Source organism: Suncus etruscus, chromosome 11, assembly GCF_024139225.1.
Source record: "Suncus etruscus isolate mSunEtr1 chromosome 11, mSunEtr1.pri.cur, whole genome shotgun sequence".
In the NCBI taxonomy this organism is placed as follows: domain Eukaryota; kingdom Metazoa; phylum Chordata; class Mammalia; order Eulipotyphla; family Soricidae; genus Suncus; species Suncus etruscus.
This window is the reverse complement of record NC_064858.1, coordinates 75,183,185-75,203,466: the sequence shown is the minus strand read 5'-3', so window position 1 is coordinate 75,203,466 and position 20,282 is coordinate 75,183,185. Positions and strand designations below refer to the sequence as shown.

The window sequence follows — 20,282 nt, the reverse complement described above, 5'->3', positions numbered from 1 at the left end:
TCTCCAAGAAGCATTTATTAGGATATAGAATAAACCAACTTGGGGTTGGAGAGATAGCATGGAGGTAAGGCGTTTGCCTTTCATGCAGGAGGTCATTGGTTCGAATCCCGGCGTCCCATATGGTCCCCCATGCCTGCCAGGAGCAATTTCTGAGCCTGGAGCCAGGAATAACCCCTGAGCACTGCCGGGTGTGACCCAAAAAAAAAAAAAAAAAAAACCACAAAAAAAAAAAACCACAAAAAAAAGAATAAACCAACTTGACACTTCAAGCAATTAAAACCACACTTTATTAACAGTTAAGTATTAGTAGACAACAAAAGATAATTCAAAACATGAATGTAAAATTGGAAGACAGATTAATATTCTTCATCTTCATCCTCCCCATCAGCACTGTCTGCTCCAACCTCTTCGTAATCCTTCTCAAGGGCAGCCATGTCCTCACGGGCTTCGGAGAACTCTCCCTCCTCCATGCCCTCACCCACATACCAGTGAATAAAGGCACGCTTGGCATACATCAGATCAAACTTGTGGTTCAGGCGAGCCCAGGCCTCAGCAATGGCTGTGGTGTTGCTCAGCATGCACACAGCTCGCTGGACCTTGGCCAGGTTCCCACCAGGAACCACAGTGGGAGGCTGGTAATTAATACCAACCTTGAAGCCAGTGGGACACCAGTCCACAAACTGGATGCTGCGCTTGGTCTTGATGGTGGCAATGGCAGCATTGACATCTTTGGGGACCACGTCACCACGATATAACAGGCAACAAGCCATGTATTTACCATGGCGAGGGTCGCATTTCACCATCTGGTTGGCTGGCTCAAAGCATGCATTGGTGATCTCTGCAACAGAAAGCTGCTCATGGTAGGCTTTCTCAGCAGAGATGACAGGGGCATATGTGGCCAGGGGGAAATGAATTCGGGGGTAGGGCACCAGGTTGGTCTGGAATTCTGTCAGGTCAACATTCAGGGCGCCATCAAATCGGAGAGAAGCGGTGATGGAGGACACAACCTGGCTAATAAGGCGGTTCAGGTGCTTGTAGGTCGGGCGCTCAATATCAAGATTCCTACAACATATGTCAAAGATGGCCTCATTGTCCACCATGAAGGCACAATGAGAGTGCTCCAGAGTGGTGTGGGTGGTGAGGATGGAGTTGTAGGGCTCAACCACAGCAGTGGAAACCTTGGGGGACGGGTATACGGAGAACTCGAGCTTGGACATCTTGCCATAATCGACAGAGAGACGTTCCATCAGCAGGGAAGTGAACCCAGAACCGGTTCCCCCACCAAAGCTGCGGAACACCAAGAAGCCCTGAAGACCTGTGCATTGGTCAGCCTGTAAAAGAAAAGTATTAACTCTGTGAAAGCTGCGGTGAATTCACAGTGAAAGTAGCAATGAATTAGCAGGATCCATTTCACTGACCCATGTTTTTAAAAAGACCCAGGCCCTATAGAACACTTTACAAATAGTAATTTGTTTTGTTTTGTTTTTGTTTTGGGGTCACAGCCAGCGGAGATCAGGAGTTACTCCTGGCTCTGTGCTCAGAAGTCGCTCCTGGCAGGCTGAGGGGACCGTATGAGATGCTGGGATTCGAAAAGGGGTTCATCCTGTGTTGGCCATGTGCAAGGCAAACGCCTTACCGTGTGCTATCACTCCGGCCCCTACAAATAGTAATTTGTGTTAATCATTTCTCAAAAGTGCTCATGTTTGGGGGTAGGGAGCTATTACAGTGGCCTTGCAGAAAGCCTACTCGGATTTGATCTTGGCACTTCATATGGTCCCTTGAGCCTGCCAGGAATAACCCCTGAGCATAGCTGGGTATGGCCCCATAACAACAAAAAGGTGCTCATGGTGCCAGATCAATACTATAGCAGGTAGGGCATTTGTCTCGCCTGCGGCCAACCTGGATTCAATCCTTGGCATCCCAAATGGTTTCTGGAGCACCACCAGGAGTGATTCCTGAGTAAAGTAACACCTGAGCATCACTGAGTATGGCCCAAAAGTCAAAAAACAATATGCTCACGTTTTTTGCTTTTCTCTAGCCAACAGATCATAATTTAATGGGGGCCAAAGAGAGAGCTCAATGTTTTAAGCACTACAGGATGTGCCCCAAAACATAAAATGAGCTCATGTGAACCTAACATCAAGGTAATATTCTGGAAGTTACAAGACTCTCAGTGAGCAAATAATTAATAGAATTATTTGTCACTAAAGGTAGACCTTAATTTCTAAAAACTAAAGTTTAACCCCAAAGACATAGAAAACGTCATCAAAACAGCTGCAAGCCCTTTTTTTTTTTGTCAGGGGACACACACCCCACATTGCTCAGGGCTGGTTCTGCCCTCAGGGATCACACTTGATAGAGCTTGGGGGATATGTGGTGCCAGGGATCAAACCTGGTTTGAGCATATGCATGGCATACAGGTATCTCATCCACTAATATCTCTCTGATCAGCGGTAAGACATTTGCAAAAGTATGAAGCTGTGAAAGAAGGCCATTATTTTCGAGTAGACCAGCTATGACTACAAAATGATTGTAATACCTTGCTAGTCAATCCAGGTCCTTTAATTCTTAGTATTTGGTAAATGCTTATTAACTCACCTACCTAAGGAGCAAAGAGCCATCTGATTGCAAGGCTCTTAATTTAAATAATCCAACCAAACATAGTTTTTATTTTGGGGAGAGGGAGGATCAGGAATAGCTACTTGCTCAGAGTCAGGGTACAATGTGAGTGCTTGAGGTCACACACCAGCTTCCCACAGGTAAAATGTGCTCAGGGGCTAGAGACAGTGTAGCAGCATGACAGGTAGGGTGCTTGCCTTGCATGTGGTCAACCTGGGTTTGATCCCTAGACTTCTGTATGATCTCCTAAGACCACCAGAAGCCCTGAGCATCTCCAGAAGTGGCTCCAAGACAAAATTAAAAAAAATTTTTTCCGGGGCCAGAGAGATAGCATGGAGGTAAGGTGTTTGCCTTGCATGCAGAAAGATGGTGGTTTGAATCCCGGCATCCCATATGGTCCCCCAAGCCTGCCAGGAGCAATTTCTGAGCATAGAGCCAGGGGTAACCCCTGAGCGCTGCCGGGTATAACCCAATAACAAAAACAAAAAACATTTTTTCCAAACTTTCCAGCTTACTAATTTAGTAACTAAATGCCTGAGTCACATCAAAAATTGGTAACAGGGAATAGTATAGCAGGTACAACTCGAGATTCCCAGAATCCCATATAATTCCCAGAGCCCACCAGGAGTAACCCCTGAGCACTTCTAGGTGTGCAACCAGTGAGTACAAATTGAGCACACATCAACTTATTCAGGTTATGAAGCTGAAATGAAAAATTATTTTCTGGTTCCCTGAGTATCTCCAGGAGTTAATTCCTGATTGCAGAGTCAGCCAATAAGTGTGACCAAAAAAATATTCCCCCCAAGAAACAAAAACACAACTCAACACTCTCCCCTCATTTTAAAATAGTGTTTTATAATGCAGAAAAACCCTCCATACTACTATATACACTACACTGCAGCACTATTCACAATAACCTGAATCTAGATACCCACGTGGCCCAAGAACAGATAAGTAGATAAACTTGTACAACTACACAATGGAATACTATGCAGCTGTTAGGAAAAATGAAGTCATAAAATTTGCTTATACATGATGGATATGGAGTCTTATGCTAAGTGCAATCAGTCAGAGGGAGAGGGATAGACATAGAATGATCACTCATTTGTGAGATATAAAAAGGATGGTGTGGTAATAATATCCAGAGAGAATAGAGTTGAGGGCCAGGAGGACCAGTCCATGATAGGAAGCTTGCCGCAAAGAGCAGGGGATTATAGTTAGGAAAGAGAAGGGACCACTATGACAATGATAGTTGGAAATGATCACTAGGACAAGAACTGGGTGCTGAACAGAGATTAAGTGATATGCATGATACCCCTTAGTAGCAATACTGCAAACCACAGTGTGTGTGTATGTGAGTGTGTTAGGGAAATGTCTGCCACAGAGGCAGACATGCAAGGGAGGGTAGGAAGGAAACTGGGGACATTGGCGATAAGAAATGTGCATTGGTGAGGGTAGTCATTGTATGACTAAAATCACAAACAACTTTATAACTGTAATTCAATTAAAGAATTTATTTTGGGGCTGGAGAGATAGCAAGGAGGTAAGACATTCGCCTTGCATGCAGAAGGTTGGTGGTTTGAATCCCGGCATCCCATATGGTCCCCCTGAGCCTGCCAGGAGCGATTTCTGAGCGTAGAGCCAGAAGTAACCTCTGAGCGCTACTGGGTGTGACCCAAAAACCAAAAACCAAACAACAACAACAGCAACAAAAAAAACCCGAATCTATTTTAATCAATAGATTGTTTACTCACTAGTTTACGAATTTGGTCCAAGACAGGGTCAATGATCTCCTTGCCAATAGTGTAGTGCCCACGAGCATAGTTATTGGCAGCATCTTCCTTGCCTGTGATGAGCTGCTCAGGGTGGAAGAGCTGGCAGTAGGTGCCAGTGCGAATTTCATCTGGAAAAGCAAAATCAAGCAGTCCTCCATCAGAAATGATCTGCACCATCCTGCTCAAGCACAGATGCCCATGAAGTCCCTGTGACACACTCCTGTCTACCGGCCACCCACCGTGGGCTTCTCACTGAGGTCACTCACCAATGACTATGGGTTCCAGGTCTACAAATACAGTCCTGGGCACATATTTGCCAGTGCCGGTTTCACGGAAGAAGGTGTTGAAGGAGTCATTTCCTCCCCTGATGGTCTTGTCGCTGAGCATCTGGCCATCAGGCTGGATGCCGTGTTCCAGGCAGTAGAGCTCCCAGCAGGCATTGCCGATCTGGACACCAGCCTGGCCAACGTGGATGGAGATGCACTCACGCTGGGGGAAGAAACAAGGGGACAAATGTCAGAATACAGTAGCGTTAGGTAGGACACTTAGAAATGATTCACGCATCGCTTCTCAGCCTTTTGGCTAAGATCATGTGTAGTATCTGTTCTTATCAGTTTAATATCTGATACGTCCTCTATCCGAGGACAATATATTAAATGGATTTTTGGAGCTGTGAGTCGGAAGAGGAGCTTGCTCCGTCCGCTCTGCATCGACCCGGTATTGCAGTACTTCCGGGAACGGTGCACCCCCACCTCGGGGAAATAAACTTGTTTAAAAAAAAAAGAAAAAAAAAAAAAAAGAAATGATTCACGCATAATGACTAACTTCCACCTTTCTGTAGCCTGGGACTATCTCACAAGTAAAAGACTTAGTTGGGTGGCCAGAGCAATAGCACAGCGGGGAGGCTGTTTGCCTTGCAAGAGGCTGAGCAGGGTTTGATCCTGGGCATCCCATATGGTCCCCAGAACCCTCCAGGAATAGTTCCTAAGCACAGAACCAGGAATAGGCCAGGAGTGAGCCCTAATTGTCCCCAAGTGTGGCAAAAAAAAAAAAAAAAAAAAAAAAAAAAAAAAAAAAAAAAAAAAAAAAAGCTCTGGTTGAAGGCTAATTAACAAAATGTATTTGGGGAGCTGGAGTATTGGCATGGTGGGTAGGGTGTTTGCCTTGAGCGAGGCCGACCTGGCATAGACTTGGGTTGGATTTCCCGGAATCCCACATGATCCCCAAGTCTGCCAGGGTGATTTCTGAGTGCAGAGCCAGGAGTAACCCCTGAGCGCTGCTGAGTGTGGCTCCAAAACCTAAATAAAGTGTTTTTTTGTTTGTTTGTTTGTTTGTTTTTGGTTTTTGGGTCACACCCAGCAGCACTCAGGAGTTACTCCTGGCTCTGCACTCAGAAATCACTCCTGGCAGGCTCAGGGGACCATATGGGATGCCAGGATTTGAACCACCATCCTTCTGCATGCAAGGCAAATGCCCTACTTCCATGCTATCTCTCAGGCCCCAATAAAATGTTTTTTAAAAATGTATTTGAATGGATGGTACCAGGAACAACCAGTCATATGAACATTGAGTGGAAATAAAAAATGATCAGACTTAAGCACCAAACTCAAAGTCAATGACACCAGAATTGATACCCAATCTACATCAAGCTATACACAAAGGAAACCTCTTACACTTGCAGTCCAAGGGGCAAAGAGGGGAGGTATGGGATGCATGCTGGGAACAGGGGTGGAGGGAGGACAACACTGGTGGTGGAAAAGGCCTTAATTCTTTGTCACTATGTACCTTAAATATTACTGTGAAAGATTTGTAACTCACTTTGATCACAATAAAAATTATAACAGTGTATTTGAGTGCTCGCTTTGGCAGCACATATACTAAAATTGGAACGATACAGAGAAGATTAGCATGACCCCTGTGCAAGGATGTCACACAAATTCATGAAGTGTTCCATATTTTAAAAAATGTATTTGAGGGGCCGGAGAGATAGCATGGAGGTAAGGCGTTTGCCTTTCATGCAGGACGGTGGTTTGAATCCCGGCATCCCATATGGTCCCCGAGCCTGTCAGGAATGATTTCTGAGCATGGAGCCAGGAATGACTCCTAAGCACTGCCGGGTGTGATCCAAAAAAATAAAACCAAAAAAAAATGTATTTGAAAACCAAAGATATGTTAATAACGATTAACTAGTCAACACTAGAGATCAAATCTAGATTATGTGGCCATATTAAATATTCAAGGTCGGGCCAGGAGAGATAGCACAGCGGCGTTTGCCTTGCAAGCAGCCGATCCAGGACCCAAGGTGGTTGGTTCGAATCCCGGTGTCCCATATGGTCCCCCGTGCCTGCCAGGAGCTATTTCTGAGCAGACAGCCAGGAGTAACCCCTGAGCACCGCCAGGTGTGACCCAAAAACCAAAAAAAAAATAAAAAAATAAAAAAATTCAAGGTCAGAATACTAGCACTTTTGGATGACAAACTGCTCTCTACAAATCCCAAATTTTATAAAATGTGTTCAAAAAGAGTGAAAGAGGGGTCTGTAGCTAGTAGGGTATTTGCCTCACATACAGCTAACCCAGGTTTAATCCTCAGCATCCCATATACTCCCCAACCTCACAAGGGTGCAGACCAGATGCTGAGCACCAATGGGTATAGGACCCCTCCACCAAAAAAAGGTGGAGAAACTGGCCAGCTGACTACCTAATCACAGGCAGAATTCCCCCCGCTCCAGGTCTGATTCACACAACATTGTGATTAGAAAACTACTGAGATGGTCAGATCCCACTTTGATTTTTATTTTCAAGACTAAAGCTTCTGGGGTGGGAGAGATAGAAGAGTTTGCTTTGCATGTGATTAATCCAGGTTTACCCCAGATGTCCCAGGAGTAACCCCCCCAGAATTGCTAGAGGGTGTGTGACCCCAAAACAGGGAAAACCCCCAAAAGACTAGAGCTTCTCCATCAACCTTTTAAAACAAGCTTAAACCAGAAAATACAGCTCTGACTCTGGAGAAAATGCTAGAAAAGCAGCAGATAGCTGTAGGACTACATGAGGTGGCAGGGATCTACTGCAAGCAAGCCCCAGTGCCTTAGCCTCTGTAGTGTCTCTCAGGTTTCAGGAAAAAAAGTAATAACAGATATGGGTAAGGAAGGAAAGGCATGTTCAAACCTCCAAATGCCAAGAATTTACTAACAATTTAACCATGGAGGGAAGGAGAAAGGGCACACCTTTTTAGGCTTCAAGACTGTAATGATACTGTGAAAACTTTGCCATGCTTATCAAGGTTTTTTTTATCTTGGGGGGAGGAGCCACATCATCAGTCATAGGTGACTCCAGGCTCTGTGCTCAAAAATCACTCCTGGCAGGTTTAGGGGACCATAATGGATGCCAGAGGTTCAAAGCAAAAACCTTACCAGCTATGCTATTGCACTCTGGAACTTCAAGGACATTTTATTTTATTTTATTTTATTTTATTTTTTGGGTTTGGGGCCACACTCAGTGGTTTATTGGGTTTACTCAGGGGTTTACTCTTGGCTCTGCACTCAAATTATTCCTTGCAGTCTTGTGGGACCATATGAGATGCTGGGGTGAGCCCAAGTGATGCAAAGGCCCTACAAACTACCAGCTGTGATATTGCTCTGGCTTCTTACAAGGTAATTTTTTTAAGTTGCCAAACACATTCCTGCTTAGGCAAACAAAACAAAGAGTATATAATTTGCTTTTTTACTGTATTTCAGATTAAGTCAGAAAAACTATGTTGAAATGAACTTTTTTTCTTTTTTTGGTTTTTTTGGGTCACACCCGGCAGCACTCAGGGGTTACTCCTGGCTCTATCTATGCTCAGAAATTGCTCCTGGCAGGCTTGGGGGACCATATAGGATGCCGGGACTCCAACCACCGACCTTCTGCATGCAAGGCAAACGCTTTACCTCCATTCTGGCCCCGAGGTGGGCAGTCTTAAAAGTATCAAATATCTCCCATTTCACTCCCCCTAAGAAAGTTTCAAAAAATTTTAGAACTCAATGGGAAGGTAGCAAGATTTAATACCAGCGAAGATCTGAAAGGGCCTAATTCCATAACCCAATAAAACCCGAAGCCACAGCATTTGATTTATGATTCCCTCCTTCCCCCCCATACTCCTTATTAAAACAATCAAGGTCAGCTGACCTCATCTGCAAACTGTGTCAGGCTGTGGAGGGACAAGTTAGCTCGAATGAACCCAGGACTATTGACCATTGCATCATCTTTACCTTTCACTGGACTTTGGAAATTTCACAGCCCCAGAGTTAGAAGGAATATGAATGTCTGAGACACTCAGTCTACTCTTTGAAACCCCAAAACATAATTGTGCACCAATTGAAATTGCTTTCTCATTTAGACTGGCTATGGTTTTGCCCTCCACTGTTTTAGGCCATACCAGGTCATGCTCAGGGTAGTACTGGGAATGGACTGGGAATGGAACCAGAGTTGGCTGCCTGCCAGGCAAGCATGCAAGCATGTGACCAGCTCAGGCCCCATTTTGCCTTTCACTATACCGAGCTACTAAACAGGTGAGGTGTCCATCACTAGAATCCCTTTAAACACAAGGCAACTGTGTCTAGTAAAAAGAAAAGCACAGTTAAGCTAGAGAGGCTTGCTGTTTGTTGCCTTCCAACAGCCTTGTCACTCTCTCCCTCATTTTTCCAGGAATCTTTTGGTCTTGGGATTAAAGCATTGAAGTTGTTAGTCAGCTGGTTGTGTGAGGGTCACGGGCTAATTATTCACTTTAACAGCCTTTCCAAAAGGTTACTATTTCCAGACTTTGACACAAATTTCTTTTTTTTAAAACACTGACTTCTCTAAAAGGCAGTTTCCAATACTTGTATATAAATGGCATATAAAATACTCAAGCTGTGTGCAATTTCAAGTCTCTAAACAAAAGAGCACAGTGTCAGCAGAAGTTTACTCTGGCCTTTTAAATAAAACATCCTTTTAATAGGCTTTAAGGCCTGCTTCAGTGAATTGCAAAGTTTCAAAGTTTCAGGAGCAGAGACTTCTCACATTAAAACTTAAAATGCAGGGGCTGGAGATGTAGCATGGAGGTAAGGCGTTTGCCTCTCATGCAGAAGGTCAGTGGTTCGAATCCCGGTGTCCCATATGGTCCCCTGAGCCTGCCAGGAGCGATTTGTGAGCGTAGAGCCAGGAGTAACCCCTGAGCACTGCCGGGTGTGATCCAAAAACCAAAAAAAAACAAAAAACAAAAACTTAAAATGCAGTATTCCACAATAGCCTCCATTCGTGGAAGGCACTCCCAAGAACCACCTTCATTCCCCGGGTGGCCAGATGCTACTGGAGCTCCCTATCTTCCCCAGGTGATTCCACAGCCACCTGGGTGGGGAGGGAGCCCAGAAAGCGCGGGTTGCGGGGTGCGTCATCGGGAGCGCAGCGAGAAATAGAGTCCAGGATCCCCTTATCTCCACCGTCTGGGAACAGTTGAGGGCTCCAGCTCCAGGCCCCAGCGACTAACTCTTAAAGCTCAGGAAGTTTCTCCGGCCCCACCGACAGCAGCTCCCCTAGAGTCCAATTCGAGGCGTCTGCCTGGACCACGCAGCTTTCGGGGTCCAGCCACAGACGTCTGGAGGCCTCTGCATCCAGGTCCTGCACCCTCCCCAAGGGCTACAAACTCCCCCCCCCCCGCACCCCTGAGGGCCCCATTCACCATGATGAGGGGTTGTGGGTTTCGTGGGACTGGAGAAGTCGAGGGGTCGGCGTCGGATATCTCCCACTAGAGACTGGCAAGGAGTCCGGAGAAGAGGTAGTGAATGCAGGCCACCCCAAGGGCCCCTATATACCCATCCTGAACCACCACCCCCGCCCCGCCCCAAGGGCCCGCAGGTGTTACACATGCGAGGCACTAAACTGCGTCTTTGACCAGGCAGAAAGCCATTTAAAATCACATCTGATAGAGGCCAAAGCATTAGCAGAGCTGGTCGGGCATTTGCCTTGCAGTGGCTGACCCGGTTCGACCCCAAGCATCCCTCAGATTTCCCTGAGACAACCAGGAGTGCAGAGCCAGGAGTAGCCCTTGAGCGCCTCCGGGTATGACCCTAAAACAAAAAACAAAAAGTCATACATATCTAATGGTACAGCGGGTAGAGCACTTACCTTGCACATAGCCAGACCAGGGTTCAATCCTCAGCATCCCTATGGTCTCCTGAGCACTTCCAGGAATAATAATTCCTGAGTATAGAGCCAGGAGTTACCCTTGAGCATTGCCAGGTATGACACCCCCACCAAAAAACTAAAGATCCTATCTCATTATATCAGTACATCTTTGAGATGATGAAGCAGAGGAAATGGCAGGAGGTGATTGCGGTTCATTACATTCCAAAAACAAGGGTGATACAGAGGAAGGAAGGAAAGAAAGGCCATTGGAGGAAGACTTATGATTGGTTCCTATTTCTATATGCCATCAGATCTGCTGTTTTTACAAACCTTATTTGCACATGACATGCATTTGATTGGCCGATTCCACACACCTTCATTTTCATAAGGTGTAAGTAACCAAGCAGGCTGAGTTATGCTAAGGTCATGTTATTACGGGCTAGGTGGTGGAGCTGTTGTGGTCATGGACATTGCCATGATGAACTGTTACTGCTGCTGCCAAAGATTCTATGTGCCTGTGTGAGCTGTAAAATAAAGAGCCACAATCCTACAAACATCTGGTACTCATCATGCCAATCATACACTCTATTCTAAAGATAGAACCTAAAGATAATCAGATTTGCTGTGGGGTGGACGGCAATGCCTAGAGAGATAGCCTAAAGGACTAGTACTCACGGTTTGCATGCAGAAGGCATAGTTTTGATCCCTGGCACTGCATGATCCCCTGAGTACCACTGGGAGTGAGGCCTGAGTAAACTGGTCAGGAGTAACCCTAAATACCCTGTGATGTGGACCTCAAACAACAAAAAGAGGGATGGGTGGATCGTTTCTAAAGGTTCACCTATGTGGGAAAGGTTTACCTGGGAAAATTCAGAGTATTTAGTCTAAATGAGTGAGACCTAAGTTTGCCATCATCAGGTACAAAATGTCGAGATTGGTGAGCCAGAGTGGTGGCGCAGGGCGTGTCTGCCTTGCACGCGTTAGTAGCCGCATTAGTAGCCTAGGATGGACCACGGTTCTATCCCCCTGCATCCCATATGGTCCCTCCAAGTCAGGGGGTGATTTCTGAGTGCATAGCCAGAAGTAACACCTGAGCATACCAGGTGTGGCCCAAAAACCAAAAACTATCTTTCTTCACACAAAAGGAAGGGAAGGGAAGGGGAGGGGAGGGGAGAGGAAGAGAGGAGAGGAGAGAGAGAAAGAGAGAAAGAGACATTTTAGTCAGGGTTACAGTACAATGAGTAGTAGAATACTTGCTTTACAAGCAGCCAACCTGGGTTCAATTTTGACACCCTATATGGTCCCCAGAATCCTCCAGGGCTGGAGTTCAGTCCTAAATGATCGGGCCTGAAGCAGGGGTACCACAAGGATTAAGAAAAGAAAGACAGACATAAGAGAAACAAGCATGAGTCCGGGGGTGCTCAGCCTTGTGGACTGAGCATCCTGACTATCCATCATGTGCAGTGTTTATTGTTCAGGGACAGTAACAGGGAAGGGCAGATACCTACCTAATGACAATCAAGCCTAAATGGGTTTTTACCTCTCAAAGGGTGTGTGAGAATGGAAGAAGCTAGGGCAAAGTCTCTGCGGATTGCCTTCTTCCGGGAGAGATGGCAGACAAAAGTGAATACAAGACCTAACTTTCTTCCTTGATGCCTGCGTTCAGGTAATTCAAATTAAGAGTCCTTAAATCATCTCTTTCCACCACTTTACGGACTATCAACTTTAGCTAAACTTATTTATTTCTTGGATGTCTCCAACTACAACACTCCAGGAATAATCCCTGTGTGCAGAGTCAGGAGTAAACTCTGAGTAACACTGGATGTGACCCAACTCCCTCCCCACAAAGAGAAAGAAATAGGTATTTTGGTCTTAGATTCTAATTTTATATTATTCATTAGCAAAATGTCTTTATTTTATTTTCTTGTATCCTATCACCTCATATTTGAGCAGATAAATCCTGAGAGACTGCCTTTTGTAAGAGGTTTTAACTTTAGTTTGAATACTATACTAGTTCTTTTGGTTTTCTAGCAGTTGGTCTTGGAGCAAATTTCTTTTTTTTGTTTGTTTGTTTGTTATTGTTTTTGGGGGGCCACACCCATTTGATGCTCAGAGGTTACTCCTGGCTAAGTGCTCAGAAATTGCCCCTGGCTTGGGGGGACCATATGGGACACTGGGGGATCAAACCACGGTCCTTCCTTGGCTAGCGCTTGCAAGGCAGACACCTTACCTCTAGCGCCACCTCACCGGCCCCAGAGCAATTTCTTTTTTTTTTCTTTTTTTTTTTTTTTGGTTTTGGACCACACCCGGCAGTGCTCCGGGGTTACTCCTGGCTGACTGCTCAGAAATAGCTCCTGGCAGGCACGGGGGACCATATGGGACACCGGGATTCGAACCAACCACCTTTGGTCCTGGATCGGCTGCTTGCAAGGCAAACGCCGCTGTGCTATCTCTCCGGGCCCTGGAGCAAATTTCTTAATCTCAATAAATCTCCTGTCTTATTAAATCAGGATAATATTTCCCATAGGTGGATACATAATTGTAAAGATAAAATGAGCTAATAGGGGCCCCAAGGAATAGCTCAGTACTAAAATCACCTGCTTTGCAAGTTTGAAGCCATGAATTAGACCTTGGATACTACAGACATGCTACCCACATGCCTACTGCAGGGGTCCTACCCATGTGCACTGCCCAGTCTTGGGGCTCTGCTGTCTGCCCTGCCCCAGCTGTAGCCCTTTTTGATCTTCAGAGCACTCTAGCCAGATGTGAGTTCTAGCGCTGCAAATAAAGATGTGTGAGCACCATATAACCCCTGAAATTGCTTTCTTTTACTTCACTAGAGAAGCTCACATTCTCTCCCTTTAAATTATTTTGGATTTGGAATCACACCTAGTACTCGGAGGTACTCTTGACTCTGCACTCAGAGGTTCCCGCTATGTACTCAGGGGACCTAACTGGGACTTCTTCATGCAAAGCATACGCTCAACCATGAGTTCACTCCTTATTTTACATCTAAGTGATAGGTTTATTTTTCTTTCTTTTACCCATTGTGAATTCAGATTATCAGGACATTATCTTCTAGGTGATACATTATCATTTTTTTGTTTTGATTTTTTGAGGGGGGAGGGCTACACCCCTGTAATGCTTAGGACTTTGCTCAGGATCATTCTTGATGATGCTTGGGGTACTGTACATGGTGCCAGATAGTAAATCTAGGTTGGCAGTGTGTATAACAAGTGCTCTACCCACTGTACTATCTCTTTGGCTCAGTACATTAATTTTTGTTTTTGTTTTGGGGCAAGCCCTGACTCTGCTCAGATCTTACACCTGAGTCTGAACTCCAGTATTACTCCTGCTAGTGCTTGGGAGACCATAATGGGATTTGGGATACAGTACCCACTGTACTATATCTCCAATCCTAATTTATATTAATTTTTATGGGAAAATAATGGGGTTTTTTTGTGGTTTTTTTTGTTTTGTTTTGTTTTTTTGTTTTTTGTTTTTTGTTTTTTGGGGGGTCACACTCAGCAGCGCTCAGGGGTTACTCCTGGCTGTCTGCTCAGAAATAGCTCCTGGCAGGCATGGGGGACCACATGGGACACAGGGATTCAAACCAACCACCTTTGGTCCTGGATTGGCTGCTTGCAAGGCAAATGCCGCTGTGCTATCTTTCCAGGCCCAAAATAATATATTTTTAATTTGAGGGGCACAGTATGCTAAGCAATGCTTGGTACCCAAAGGCTACTGCTGGCAATACTTGGCCAACCAGGCTGAAGTTCAACTTGTATACAAGTGCTGCTTGGGCCCTGCAATGCCAAGGACTGTGAGGGTCACTTATGCTCTGGGGAGAGGCCTCCCAAGCTGTGCCCTGTTATTCTCTGAAGGGCATGTGGTGCAGGGAATTGAATTGGACATGGAAGAATGCTAGGCATGCATCCTAATTATTGTAGTATTCCCAAATTTTTAATTTAGGGGGCTTAGAGAGTGAAGATGGGAACACACCCAAGTGCTCTGGGACAATCCTGGCATTGTGCTTAAGTGTATGACTTCTGGGCCGGGAAGGTGGCGCTAGAGGTAAGGTGTCTGCCTTACAAGCACTAGCCAAGGAACGGACCGCGGTTCGATCCCCCGGCGTCCCATATGGTCCCCCCAAGCCAGGGGCAATTTCTGAGCGCATAGCCAGGAGTAACCCCTGAGCGTCAAACGGGTGTGGCCCAAAAACCAAAAAAAAAGTGTATGACTTCTGGGAGTGCCAGTGAACTATAATGCATGCCATTTTTTTTTTTACATTTTGTTTGTTTGTTTTGGTGCTACATTTGGTAGTGCTAGCACTTACTACTCGCTATGTGCACAGGGGTCATCCCTGGCGATGCTCTGGGAACCAGGATTTGCCACAGGAAAGGCAAATACTTTATCTCCTGTACTAAATCTCTCTGGCCTACTGCACATATTTGCACCTCTTACACCTTTTTTATTTTCTTGAAGTACTGGGAATTAAATCCGGATCTCACACATATAAAGCTGGAGCTGTATGTCTAAGGCCAGCCCTAACCTTTTAGACATGAACTGAGAGTTATCTTCTTCAGTGAAGGACACATTTCTTTCCTCAAGTCTTTCCATACTGAAAGATTACCAAGGAAGATTGGCTTTATCTCTGAAATGTCACATATTCCACATATTCACATATTCATTTGGCTTGTTCTAATCTTGCCAGAGTTCCACTTTTTTTCTGTTTTGTTTTGTTTTTGGGCCACACCCAGAAGTGCTCAGGGGTTACTCCTGGCTCTGTGCTCAGAAATCACTCCTGGCAGGCTCCGGGGACCATATGGGATGCTGGGGTTCAAACCACCATTGGTCCTGGGTCAACTGCAAATGCCCTACTGCTGTGCTATCTCTCTGGCCCCTAGAGTCCCACTTATTAATCAACAGTTGAGTCTGGGCCCGGAGAGATAGCACAGTGGCGTTTGCCTTGCAAGCAGCTGATCCAGGACCAAAGGTGGTTGGTTCAAATCCTGGTGTCCCATATGGTCCCCCGTGCCTGCCAGGAGCTGTTTCTGAGCAGACAGCCAGGAGTAACCCCTGAGCACCGCAGGGTGTGGCCCAAAACCAAAAAAAAAAAAACAAACAGTTGAGTCTGCTCACATAGACATAGGCAACACCATCCTAAATATAAGATTTTTTTTCTATTTTATCTAATTAAGTCTCCATTCTCTTTTGTTGCACATGAGGCACAAATATTCATTCCACTATTCTTTCTTGTTGCTTCAAATCTCCTGTGGGAGAATGCTTAGTTGGAAAAACTAGCAGATTCATTTCCTCATTAGAAAACACACCTTCTAATTGGGCCTCATGAATTCTAGCTCGTACCCATTCTAACTCAGCAGCTGTGGTCAGGTGAAGAGGGCTACTCAAACTGGGATTACCTTTAAAAATGTTAAATAAGTACCACAGTTTCTTTAGCCACTTATCTTTTGTCAGTCATCTGGGTTGTTTTCAAATTCTGGCTATTGTAAATAGTGCTGCAATGAATATAGATGTGCAGAAGGCATTTTTGTACTGTGTTTTTCTGTTCAGGAAGGGCTGTATATCCTAAGACCTAGGTAGATGCTCTACCACTTTAAGCATCTCTCTGGTTTCTAAGCTACTTCCTAGCCCCTGCTAATAACCCATTTGAAAGGTTTCCTCACAGTAACCAGCTGAAACAACTCAGGAGATGATGTTTTCCTTATGTTCCCAATCATCCCAAAATCCTTACTAATCTTTCCTGTGATTAATTACCTTTCCCTTGATCTTCCTCCTTCATCCCTTTATGGATAGGAAATTAAAAGAACTACTTTCAGTCTTCAATCACTTATATAACTCTTGTAAGCAGACTATATCCTGGAATTTTTTTTCTATTTATAGCAGAGATTTTTATTTGATCATCTGATGGGCATACTTGGCAATGCTCAGAGCTTGTTCCTGGTCTATGCTCAGGAATTACTCCTGATGGTACTCCAGAAACCATATGGGATGCTGTGGCTCGAACCCAAATGGGCTGCCTGCATGCAGATGAAACTGTTGTCCATGTCTCTGGCCCCTAAAATTTTTTTCTTTATTCAAATTCTAGCCCTGTAAATATACCTTCCTACCTTGTGACTTAAACTTCTTTCAGTAACCAAGACAGGGAGATCCCTTAAGACTGCTCAGGAAACTCCTTCCTCTGTTACTTCTCTGGGTGGTAAGACAAGAGATGTTTGCCTGCTCTCTCTTCCTGGGAAATAAATCCAGTCATTTCAGCTACACTAAGTATTTTATTTTTCCTACAAAGTTAGTACTCCATGATAGGGAACATAAGTACATAACTTATACACAATTAGGAAATTTGTAGGCAAATTTCCAACAGTGAATTTAATTGGCTAAAAGAGATCCATATCTCCCAGTGATTGGCTCTCCGCACCCCAAGTCTGTGGGCTTCTCCCTGAAAACTGGTGTCCCAGAGCTTGCCACAGTCTTTTGCTAGATCTTCCAGGAATATTATAAGTCAGTTTAGACATCACATTAGTAACTTGAAATCAGCAACAGTAAGTATGATGTGTTTTGACCATGGGTACTGGCAATAAATACATCTAGGCTCTTTTCTCACTGGTACACCATTCACATATACATAACACATAACAGTTCTATGTCCGAATGTTCAAATCAAGCAATGATTCTTTGTTTTGGTATAAGAGGAGTTTTTGCAATCATGAAAAACTTTGTGATTCATAGTAACAAAAAAGAAAAATATTAGGGGGCCAGAGTGGTGGCGCATCAGTACGGCATTTGCCTTGCACGTGCTGGCCTAGAACGGACCTCAGTTTGATCCCCCTGCATTCCATATGGTCCCCCAAGCCAGAGCGTCACCAAGTGTGGCCCAAAAACATATATATATATATATATATATATATATATATATATATATATATATACACATACATACATACACACACATATATATATGAACAAATAAATATGAATGAAAGATAATGAGCCAGAGAGAGATATTACAGTGGGTAGAGTGCTTATGTTGCATGTGACCAAACCAGGTTCAATCCCTGGCATCCTATATGGTCCCCCAGCATCACCAGGAGTGATTCCTGAGTGCAGAGCCAGGATCACTGCTGTGTGTGGTCCCAAAACAAAAAAGAATAAAAAGTTTTGTCTTTGAGTTTAGTTTATCTAAAGTAGGCAGTCAAGGAGGGATCCGTTGTTTTAATGTAAAATAAGAAGTCTAATGTCCTAGTATCAGGGTGAGGCCTTTCTCGGCACTGTGTCTTTACCCTTTCCGCTGGCAGGTCTGGAGAAGGGCAGTAGTGATGAAATAATTTCACAGGCAGTCAGATGAGTTTCCTTAGAGTCAGCCAGCTTTATTCCATGGCCCTATCCGCCATGTGCATTTCCTCACATGGCTTCTATGCTAAACCTTTCAAGCAGCTTCTCTCTGTTGCTTCTCCTCTGGCTCTCTCTACCTCTGTCTCTCCATCTCCCTTGCTGGCTTTCTCTATCTTCCTTCCCACAGCCAGCATCTTATATTCTTCATTCCAAGCCGCAGACTCCTCCCAGGTGCTGTTGGGTCTCACCATCCAGGTGATATTAACATAGGGCATTGGGCAAGGGGTATCTCACAGGGGACCCCTTGGCAATAAGTTTCAGGAAGTCACAAAACTAGAAACAATCTGGTGTTAGTCTATCTACTTGTGCCAAGCTCTAAACTGAGGATATACACCTTACCTTGCACAGAGCCAACCTAGGTTTAATCCTGACATGACACATGATCATGTCTGAGCACCGCTGGTTATGACCCATAACAACAACACGGGGCCAGAGAGATAGCATGGAGGTAAGGTGTTTGCCTTTCATGTAGGAGGTGATCAGTTCGAATCCCAGCGTCCCATATGGTCCCCTGTGCCTGCCAGGAGCAATTTCTGAGCCTGGAGCCAGGAATGATCCCTGAGCACTGCTGGATGTGACCCCCCCCCCCCAAAAAAAAAATAACAACAACACAACAACGAGGTAAGTATTTTTTTTTTTTTTTTGGTTTTTGGGTCACACCCGGCGGTGCTCAGGGGTTACTCCTGGCTGTCTGCTCAGAAACAGCTCCTGGCAGGCACCGGGGACCATATGGGACACCGGGATTCGAACCAACCACCTTTGGTCCTGGATTGGCTGCTTGCAAGGCAAACGCCACTGTGCTATCTCTCCGGGCCCAACGAGGTAAGTATTTTACCTGCCTTTCTAAGTTTCTAACCCCAGTAAATGTAGATGAATACTGCAATGAGATGTCATTTTACACAATGAGAATGGCAGATATCAAAACAATCAGAATCGATGTATGTTGCCAGGATGTGGTCAAAGGGACCCTCTTTCATTGTCGTTGGTGATTTCATCTAGTTTTGCCTCTATATAAAGCCATGTAGAGATTTCTCAAAAAACTAAGCTAAGGGCCCAGAGATATAGCACAGCAGTGTTTGCCTTGCAAGCAGCCGATCCAGGACCAAAGGTGGTTGGTTCGAATCCCGGTGTCCCATATGGTCCCCCGTGCCTGCCAGGAGCTATTTCTGAGCAGACAGCCAGGAGTAACCCCTGAGCACTGCTGGGTGTGGCCCAAAAACCAAAACAACAACAACAACAACAACAACAAAACTAAGCTAAGAAGAAGCACACTGAGGCTGGAGTACAGTGGGTAGAGCATTATGAGGTTGACCTAGGTTTGAGAAAGAACCTGGAACATACTAATGGAACATACACTAATATTTTATTATTGGCAAAATAAATAATGGTGCATCACTTTCCTTTGAGGAATAATTAATCTTTCAATTTAGATTCAAAGAAGACCTGGTTTTCCTCAATATATTATAGATACATTCAATGACTTCGAGCATGGAAAATAAAATAATTCAAATACAAATCCTGCTCTTTCTACTTTTTTGGGGGGGCACACTTGGTGATGCTCAGGGGTTACTCCCGGCTATGTGCTCAGAAATCGCTTCTGGCAGGCATGGGGGATCATATGAGATGCCGGATTTGAGCCACCTCATCAGTCCTGGAACGTCTGTGTGCAAGGCAAACACCTGACCACTGTGTTTTTGCTCCGGCCATTTATGTAAATTTTTTCTTTTTTCTTTTTGGTTTTTGGGTCACACCCAGCCATGCTCAGGGGTTATTCCTGACTCCACACTCAGAAAGTGCTCCTGGCAGGCATGGGGGACCATATGAGATGCCAGGATTCGAACAATCGTCCATCCTGGATCAGCTTGCTCGCAAAGCAAACACCCTACCACTGTGCTATCTCTCTGGCCCCCTTTATGTAACTTTTGAAGGAGAAAAAAACACTAAGTCTTAGGTTTGAGTGATAGCACAGTGAGTAGGGTATTTGCCTTGCACACAGCTGACCCGGGTTTAATCCTCAGCATCTCAGATAGTCCCCCAAGCCTGCCAGAAGTGCCATCTGAGTGCAGAGTCAGAAGTAACCCCTGAGTTTTTCTATATTGTCCCAACAAAACAAAAAGAACCCACTAATTAGCCTCTGAGTTTTAGTTTTTAACAGATAAATGAAAGAAACGGAACTGGAGAGATAGTACAGTGGGTAGAGTGTTTGCCTTTCAAACAGCCAATATGGATTTAATCCCATACTTTTCTATGGTTCCCCAATCTCCCGCCCCACCTGAAGTGATACCAGAGCACAGAGTAAGGAGCAAACCATGAAAACTTGCGATTGTCGCCCTC

At 44.9% G+C, this 20,282-nt stretch overlaps 1 protein-coding gene and 2 non-coding genes across 3 annotated transcripts in view; 2 read left to right on the top strand and 1 right to left on the bottom strand.

Moving 5' to 3' along the window:
• Nucleotides 1-356: 356 nt before the first annotated feature.
• The window catches only part of LOC126022108 (tubulin alpha-1C chain-like), a 36,777-nt gene continuing 16,851 nt past the window's right edge, over nucleotides 357-20,282 (bottom strand). The window contains exons 2-5 of the mRNA XM_049782959.1: nucleotides 9,759-9,853; nucleotides 4,661-4,883; nucleotides 4,374-4,522; nucleotides 357-1,331 (exon numbers count right to left, since the gene is read on the bottom strand). Of these exons, the coding sequence (XP_049638916.1) occupies nucleotides 357-1,331; nucleotides 4,374-4,522; nucleotides 4,661-4,883; nucleotides 9,759-9,853 (1,442 nt within the window). The remainder of the gene's footprint in view (nucleotides 1,332-4,373; nucleotides 4,523-4,660; nucleotides 4,884-9,758; nucleotides 9,854-20,282) is intronic.
• LOC126023319 (U2 spliceosomal RNA) lies at nucleotides 4,957-5,145 on the top strand. The gene has a single exon (XR_007500485.1). It is a non-coding gene; the product is annotated as a U2 spliceosomal RNA (small nuclear RNA).
• Nucleotides 6,248-6,354, top strand: LOC126023481 (U6 spliceosomal RNA). The gene has a single exon (XR_007500601.1). It is a non-coding gene; the product is annotated as a U6 spliceosomal RNA (small nuclear RNA).